The following is an 8,933-nucleotide window of genomic DNA, read 5'->3' as shown; positions in this document are numbered from 1 at the left end:
TCTCAAACACACCAACGCTTCAACGGAATTCGCCCGCTGCTAGGCTCATAGTTCGCGACTCGCATTAGTAAGCAGCAGCAATTATCATCACCTTCATCCTATTATACAATACTGCTTTTCAATAATGCCCAAAGGTTTTCTCTCTAATTTTGCTAATTCAATGGAATATTCTTCGTTTTCATACTTGTTCAACACTGTAATTCACCTTTTGGATTCACAGAGCTTCCGGGGTTCTACTATGATTCGGAGAAGAACAGGTATTTCCCTCTCAAGGGACCAATCCCTGGCTCATCCCGGAAACGGAAATCTCCTCCGCTGTTTTCTGCTGCCAAGGTATTGTTTTTGAGTACCTGTTGATGTACGGAGTTGTAATTATTTAGCGTCCCCGAACAGCTGAGACGAAAAGTTTGGACCTTTACGACCATTGCTTCATGTATAAGTGCATTTGCTTTCTTATACTCGGGCTTCAACATGCATAGTTGTTTTGTATGTCTTGACAATCTCATTAGTTATGAACTCAACTCAACGTAGCTATTATACTAAATGTGCCAAATACCGAATCCTATTTTCTGTTTGCTTCTTTGGTATCTTATATGTTTAATTTTGTATTCAGGGGTTCTTAAAGCCCTAAGCTAGTCTTTCTTAACAAAGCTTTGATCTACCTACTGTTTCCTACCACTATCATGTTATCACTCTTTGTTAACCTGGCATCAGTAGGCCTACACTGAACATGTCAACATGCTTGAATCATCTAAACAGTTTAGCTACCAGTGTATCTTAAATTGGTTCCTTTCACACTAATTTGTATTTATTAATAATATATGACTTTTATTTTGTTATGTTGTAGGGAAAAAGTATATATAAATGCATGAAAATCAAATCTAGTAAGCTTCTCCAGGCAAGGGAATTGTGTGGCCAGTTGATAACTACAAGGAAAGGGAAATTCAGTTTTCAAATGGAATACCAGAAGAGACAAGCTTCACAACCTATGGTCTGGTTCATTGATTTATGATCAGTAATGTTCAAAAATTTCATGCTTGCGACTTAATTTGTTATACATCTAACATCTTAATTGATTTATATCTCACAGAAACTCCCACTTGCCTGCACTGTAGATATGCTTCAGTGCCAATTTCTAGTTTTGTAGATGCTGTAGGCTTTTAAGACTCAGATTTTATTGTTCTTAATTTTGGCTTGCTTGATAATAATGTATCTACCATCAAGTAGACTTATTTTACAAAGTTAATACCATTTTCATTTGTGATGGTAATTAAGAATGCAATTGGTTTAGCCGTTTAGGTCAGAAGATTGACATTCAACCATATTCTCATGTCAGATGACCCTGTTAGGGGGATCTTTTTTCCTGCTTTGGTTCAGTTTTTCTCTTTATTCACTCAAGAGGCATCAAAAAACCAAGACATAGGGTTCAATTGGCCTGAGGGATTGGGGGGATTTGTATTAGTAATCTGCTCCCTATTCCTTTGACTGGTTGAAGAGTTTAGTGCTTCAGATTGAGTGGGCCCTATCAATCAATACCAAATTTTGCCCTAAAAGCAGATAGTTGCAACTGAACCCAAACAACCTCTTAGGGGTTAGTTCATACAATCATATGGACTGTTAGAGTATGAGAGTTCCTAGCTGTCTTTCCTATAATCCTATTATTCTTTTCATCACTTGAATTTCACAATTTTGTCTAAAATGGGAAAACAGAATTGTAAAGCCCTCTGTGTCCTTGAATATTTTCTGTTTTGACCTATATAACAAAATTTGCATCGGAAAATATCTCCCAAGTTTTTGAAGTTCTGCACAATGGGGTTTTAGTGGAGACAAGTTACTAGATGTGAGTATTTATGGATGATGCACTGAACTAGTTATTAGATCTTGATCAGCATTGTCTTTGCTTACCCTTGGAATTATCTTTATCTTTCTCTTTCTCTTTTACAAGCTTCTAAACACTGAAAAATATTCTATAGCACATTCCTCATCCTATTGTGTATTTCATTCAGATTTGGAAGTATAACACAAAAGGAATGGTGGATAATGCATTGGAGCAGATGAGTGCTCGGTTAGACAGGCTAGAGGGCACTGTTGAAACAGATATTTTACTGACTGGCAATGTGAATGGCCAATTGTGGTATGTCCAGAGGATAGTTAAAACTACTAGTAAATTTCAATTTCTTGTTTGTTATGGGTGGAACCAATCTGTTAAAGTTGCTATGCTCTATGGTGCTACGTGGAATGGTGACTTTTGAAGAGTACTACTACCTGAAAACTGAAATAATGAATGTCTATAGCTATGCTTATAGAAGTTCATCTATGCTTTGTTCTTTTTCTTTTCTCCTGAAACTATTAACCCTGTCTTTCTTTGGTACAGTAGGGGATTGCCCCTAAGCATCCAATTTCAGTTTTCTGGCATCTATTTTACTTCTGAGTTTGCTGCTACTATATGCATCTAAGTGGCTCATGATAATTCTGATTGATTCATTTTTCATCTAAGGCTCTAAGCACCTCATTATTCTCCCTGATTGAATTCTTTCAGAACATCTGTTTGTGCCTTAAAAGTATTATTAATTGTCTGTATCCCTATTATGATGACCAGTCAAGAAAAAAGAAGCTTCTCAGATTTGACAATATTGTACTCATCTCAGATTCAGTAAAGAATGCATGCTTGCTTCTTGTTTCTATCCTTATGAGAACCATACTCTGGTCTGGTTGTTATCTGAATGATTTCCAACACCAGCTGCACTTTATGTACATGAATTTTGTGAATAAGGGCTCAGACTGTTGAAGTTCTGTAGATTTTCCTTGTCTTTGAGCACCATCCATGTGCAAAATTAGTTCTTATTTTTTTTTCTGTTTTATATTTTCACTTTAAGTATGGACGTTGAAAGAATATCTTTCATTGAGATTTTATATTCCTTGATAGAGTTTTGTTCAACTGTAGTTGGGATTCTATGTTTTGCAATGATTCTTGTTATGTTTTGAGGTAAAATATGTATGAAATATCTCCCTTCTGTATTTGCTTGAACTTTTAGAGTGGCTGAGCAGTGAGCACCTCTAAACCTTTCATGCTTTTCCCTTCAGTTGCTTGCACAACCATTCTAATCCTTTTTCTATATTTATTTATTTTTTCTTTCAAAATTTAAAACTTCAGCTGGTGTTCGAAACTATAGATCCCCTTTCAAAGTTGTTTCTTTTGAAGCTTGGTATTTTTGCAGTATATTTGAAGTAGGAAAGGTTGGAGAAGAATTTAATCATGGTCCAAAATTGCTGCCAGATCGTGTATGGCCATCCAATGCAGGAGACTCTGCAGGTTGTATTGAATTACCAGGGCTTGAATGGAGATATCCAGGAGCAATTCAAAATATGCCATCTACTATTTCTTGCATAAAGATGTGCCAGAAGCATCATCAGTCAGTTGAAACTGCTTCCTCAAATCGTGCCCTGTATCCTTATAAAATATCATATTGTAGCTGCTTTGCTTTTCTTTCTGTTGTGAAATATATTTAGTCACATGTTCATTCTGAATGCTTTTAATTCTTTATTTCCTTTTTGAAATGATGCCTTCATCTCTGAAGATAGGACTTTTGAGGGTCTTCTTTATAGCAATCTTTCAGCATTATTTGTATACAGCCCTATCATCAATTTAAGATGTTTGTTATATTAGCAACAAATTGGTTAAGGGAATCTTTTTATTGTGTCGAAATTCTCCATATGTGATGATGGGACATCTTCTGACCTTTTCTTTTCTTTGCCATGAAGTTCTCCAGTCAAATTATAATATCTGAGTTAGTTCTTATTAACTTAGCATTCCATATATGAATTATTCTCCATGCATTATAATTTTGTTGGAGAACATCATTCAAACATCTAAGGAACATTACCCAAGTTTCCTTCTTTTTACTGACCATTTATGTTCTTTTGAAAAGATATCTTCCTAATCTAATATTAGATTTTAGTTATCTGCCTTTGCCTGCCACAATTTTTTCAAGATAAATTCATAAATAACCTATTAATGTTCGTACAATCACAAGTATGGAGCATTTTCTATTCATTCAACTTTGCCTTTACCCTCCCCTAACCCCACCCCACCCCATCCAATTTCACTGTTGGTAGGAAAAAGCAAAGGATGTTTATACATTTGTAGGACTTAACAAAAGCAGGATAACTACTCTGGGGTCTGAAAGATCTGGTGGAACAGTCTATATTCTGAACCTCAGTGAACAACTTGATTTAAATTCACATTTACCTATATTCTGGAGGCTGTCTGAGATTACCTCTTTTGACCATACAGTTTGGACAGCAGACTGTAATTTGGACGGGAATCGAGCAGTGATTGGCAAGTTCTCTCTTTCCTTTGTACTTTGTAAAAGTTCCCCATCATATGGTAGCTAGCATTTTACAGACTCTATTGCATACATTTAGAATTCTATTGCAGAATGATATATAAAATCTATTGTTAAAGTGCAAATCGCATGTTAAAATGAATGTACAAATAATCACATAACCTGACTTCCAAGTATGTGAAACATTTTATTGTTTCATGTCATGGGCAGTTAATTTTGTGCCACTTTTGACTGAAACCTATAATCTTGTGCTATATTCAGCTATATTTATGTGCATATCTTCTGTTAGTTTTCTTATTCTTTTTACTTCCCCTGCTTTAGGCACCAATACGGGAGCTGCTCTGGTGAATATAGATACTGGAATGACATCATGGATTTGCCGTTGTAAAAGTGATGTTTTCTCTGTACAATTAGATCAATCGGTAATTACCAACATGTGTTCATATTCCAGTTGTCCCCTGTGGCCTTTTTAAAGCTTATGATGTTTTCTTATAAAATCAATGGGCTTCAATGTGCACATTTTCCAAAGTTGTGGCAATATCTTAATGAGACCATCATCTTTATCACTTATTGGAAAAAATCATCTTAAGACAGGTTACCTGTCATCTAGTGATAGCAATGGTGCATCGCCACCATAAATATCCCGGATTTCACTGCTTAAGTTGCTTACCGAGGAAATACACCAAAATTATAGTTAATAAGTTGTCAATCATGAAGTGTGCAATAATGCATTCAAGTCTACATGTTATGGAGTTTCCTCTTTTAACTTAGTCTCAATCCCTTCATTATTTTTATTTGGCATGCAATAACGGCATGTACCTTTCATATACATGTAACAGCATATGCCAGGATTCTAGATTTCAATGATCTTCCTCCTGTAGTTCTAGAAAATAGTCCTACAATTGATTTCTAAGGATTTATATAAATTGTTTGGAGTGGTCCTCTTTATTGAGAAGGTAGCATTTACTTATTGCAGGGTAATACCATGCTATGTGGACTGAGAAATGGAGCTATTTTATCAATTGATGCTCGCCAAAGACCAGAGAACTTTTCCAGTAGACTTCCTAGACATCAGATTCCATACCGTACTCATGAGACTTCAAGTGGACGGGCTAAGAAGTTCCACCAAGAACGGTTTGAGGTATCAGGTCTTTTCTTGGTGAATTTATCCCTTTTGCAATGCCTTTACTCTCTTTCCAGCACAATATGCTGAAAGAAAAAAAGATATTTATAGAATTATAGTGTATCTTAAGGGATATAATAATAATTGCACATAAGGATCATTCTATTCATAGAGAACAAGTCCAAAAAGGGAATTAAAAAAGAAAATAAATAGTGCCTTCAATGTTGTTATCCCCTGATCATAACAATCCCCCAGCTCTCCACCCCTCCTGTTGGTTCCATTTTTATTTCTTTTGGGAGTGGGGAGGCATGATCTTGTGTGTTATAACAATTTTACTAAAGCTGTAAAATGTATTCTCTCTAGTATTTCTGAAAGCTCATACTCTTTGCTTGAACACATCATTTAAACAAAACTAATCACATTCAGATGTCTATGCAGCTCAAAGGGAACATGTGCCGTTCTGATGCAATATTTATGCCATCATCTATTTCTTGGTTAGTGGATTTCTCCGTTTGATCCTGCTACTTAATAAGAAAAAGAATCATATATATTTGATGCAGGTTTTTTTAAAGCATTGGATGTTCCTTTTTCTTTTGAAATTTCAGTATTGCATCTCTGACGCTGTATGACCAGTATTTCTTGGCAAGCTCCATGGATGGATCGGTTAGTGTTCAGCCTCATCTAAATATTTGAAAATTTTACATTCAATATTCATCATTGGTCAATCCAAATATTGAGGAAGCCTTCTAAAATGGATTAGAATTTCAGGAATTATCATCATTGCAAATAGATCCAAGATAAAAATATAGAGAAATATGTTTTCCATGGAATAAATGATACACTGTATTTGGTTGATTAATTATTTGATTTTTGGTTATTTTAGCTTCTTCTTTTGGTTGCTTTAGCTTCTCCACATCTACTACTACCTACTACTACTTAGGGCTGTTAACGAACCAAACATAAACGACCGGAGGTTGTTTGTGTTCGTTTGTTAAGGATTTTGGGGTGTTCGTGTTCATGTTCATGTTCGTTTGTTAAGGTTTTTAAAAATCCTGTTCGTGTTGTTTGTTAAGCGTTCATTAGTGTTCGTTAACGTTCGCGAACACGTTCACGAATGTGTTCGTTAACGTTAACGAACACGTTTGCGAACGTGTTCGCAAACGTTAACAAACATGCTCATTTACGTTCATGAACACGTTCGTGAACACTTAATAACCAAACAACTGCACATGTTCATGAACACAATTTGTTCGTGAACAATAAATAATCTACGTTCATAAACAATTTATATAATTATATATATATGTTTGTAAACATGTTTGCGAACATTATTAAACGAACACTAAACGAGCTTGTTCGCGAATATTACTAAACGAACACAAACGAGCTTATTCACGAACACTAAAACAAACACAAACGAGCTTGTTCGCGAACACTTAACAAACAAGCTTACCATTGTTCAGATTCTGTTCGTTTATTAACCGAGCTCTAAATTTTGTTTGTTAATGTTCGTTTACCTTAATAAACGAACATAAACGAACGCTTACCGAGCTCAAACACGAGTAGTTTGTCGAAAGCTCTGTTCGCTAACACCCCTACTACTACTACTACTAATTTTTTTGTTAAATAATGATTAAATACTTAATTACTTGTATTTCCACAGATCAATCTATATGATAATCGCCTAACTCAGAGAGGAGCTGTGCAATCTTATGAAGGCAATGTAAATTCTCACACACGCATACAGCTTGGAGTTGATCCATCAGAGAGTATTGTCATGTCTGGTAAGGAAAGATAATTCTTTACCCGCCTATAGAAAACTAATGAATCACCTTACAACAATATCCTATCCTGTAGGTGGAGAGGACTGCTACCTGCGGCTTTGGAGTATCAAGTCTGGTGAAATGTTGTTTCGAAATAAATTCATGAATGCAATCCCCTCCGTTGTATGCTGGCCAAGAACAGGAGGTATTATTATTATTATATTTACCGGCTTTAGATCTTCATCCCCATTCTTTCTCAAGGTTTTTTGCAACACATCTTTCTTTCCCTTGGTCAGCTTATACTTGAACTTTTCGAGGCTTTTTGCAACACATCTTTCTTTCCCTTAGTCAGCTTATACTTGAACTTTTTGATAGGGATTCATGGCGTGCACTCCGTGCAGAATAGGACCCGAGGCGCTTGGCTTGGATCCCAAGATGGACTGTTTCATATAGGCTGGCCAGTTTAAGCTCCTTGATGGTTTTGTATTTGAAATTTCAGCACAATTTTGACACCAGCTTTCTGGCATTTTCATGGCTGAGTATCCGTGCATGTTGTGTTAATTATCTTTATGGTAGAAGTAACAAAACAGTCGATACGCATCAAGATGCTATGTATAGCTTTTACCCCTTTGGGACAAAATTTTGCCGTATACAGTGTTTAGGAATTAGTATCCTTTTTGTCAAGTATTGTACAGTAGGAAACAAATTATGATATGTTATTACTAAATTTCATTGGAGAAGTATTTTTCAATATTTTAAAGTATTTGCTATACGAAATAATGTGTAACATTAAATATAATAAATTAATAATTCACAACTTTAGCTTCTGTTTCACACTTTCACTATCCGGAATTTTAAAGTTGTTGATACCTTACCTAGCCAAAAGTAAAAATTAAAATTTGGTACCTAATAAAAATGAGTAATATTGTTCCAACAAAGGTAAGATGAGGAGAATTGCGAATTTTGATTGATCTTAAGACTTAAATTTATTTATTGCTCAAATTGGGATATTAAGTTGAAAATGATGAAAATATGTTTAAAATTTTTAGATTTTTGCATGTTTTAAACGGGCGGGTGATTGTCGTGATAAATTTTGGCACTAAATTAATAGTCGTGGATAAAAATTGGTACTAAAACAATAGTCATGGACGAAAATTGGTAGAAATGAAACATCTGAACTAAAATTGTCATTTTGCTAATATTCGTGGTACCAAAATTGGGATTTGCTCAATTAATAATTTACAACTTTAGTCTCTTTTTCACACTTTCATAGGGCTGTGCAAAATTGCCCGACCCAAAAAACGAACATGGCCACAGGTAGGGTAATCAAACTCTAAGCTTAGAAATAGACCCGAAGTGATGTTTGCACGGTTGAATACAAATCGGGTAGGGTTAAGGTACATGTCACTTGACTTGCTTGAATATTCGAAGTTATATAGATATAGGGACCAGTTCAGGTGCGAAGACTCTCCCAGGTGGAAGATGGGTAAAATCTGCGAAAGATGGTGAAATCTGAGCCGCTAATCTACGACTCAAATCACCTTAAGATTTTATTTTTTTTTTTGGGTGAAGGGGAGGGACCCAAAGGTCCTGGGAGTTAATGACTCTACTAGTAGCAATGTCCGAGGCGTCACGCAGTAGGAGCTCATTTAGACCATCCAGAGGGTGATTCAGGATTGACCTTCCCCCTGGGCGAGCTTT

General features: G+C 35.6%; 1 protein-coding gene across 3 annotated transcripts; it reads left to right on the top strand.

Annotated features, from left to right (window-relative positions):
• LOC115998127 lies at nucleotides 1–7,992 on the top strand. Of its 3 annotated transcripts, none has more exons than XM_031237608.1 (13): nucleotides 1–134; nucleotides 221–333; nucleotides 848–991; nucleotides 2,007–2,134; nucleotides 3,219–3,446; nucleotides 4,164–4,339; nucleotides 4,668–4,768; nucleotides 5,323–5,487; nucleotides 5,908–5,963; nucleotides 6,075–6,132; nucleotides 7,133–7,253; nucleotides 7,327–7,437; nucleotides 7,608–7,992. In XM_031237608.1, exons 1-13 carry the CDS (start codon nucleotides 125–127, stop codon nucleotides 7,697–7,699), a joined length of 1,503 nt encoding a protein of 500 aa, XP_031093468.1. In that variant the 5' UTR covers nucleotides 1–124; the 3' UTR covers nucleotides 7,700–7,992. The 3 variants fall into 3 exon arrangements, with proteins under 3 accessions (XP_031093468.1, XP_031093467.1, XP_031093469.1); XM_031237607.1 differs by having other exon boundaries at nucleotides 5,896–5,963; XM_031237609.1 differs by lacking the exons at nucleotides 1–134; nucleotides 221–333 and having other exon boundaries at nucleotides 881–1,015; nucleotides 5,896–5,963.
• Nucleotides 7,993–8,933: the final 941 nt, after the last annotated feature.

This window comes from Ipomoea triloba, chromosome 12 (genome assembly GCF_003576645.1).
Source record: "Ipomoea triloba cultivar NCNSP0323 chromosome 12, ASM357664v1".
NCBI classification, from domain to species: domain Eukaryota; kingdom Viridiplantae; phylum Streptophyta; class Magnoliopsida; order Solanales; family Convolvulaceae; genus Ipomoea; species Ipomoea triloba.
Note: the sequence above shows the minus strand (reverse complement) of the source record. Positions and strands in the feature narration are given on the sequence as shown.

Bases quoted from the DNA above. Each gene is read 5' to 3' on its own strand.
- LOC115998127 (XM_031237607.1), top strand. The intron at 2,135-3,218 runs GTATGTCCAGAG...GTATTTTTGCAG, and splicing joins AATGTGAATGGCCAATTGTG to TATATTTGAAGTAGGAAAGG. The intron at 4,769-5,322 runs GTAATTACCAAC...TACTTATTGCAG, and splicing joins CTGTACAATTAGATCAATCG to GGTAATACCATGCTATGTGG.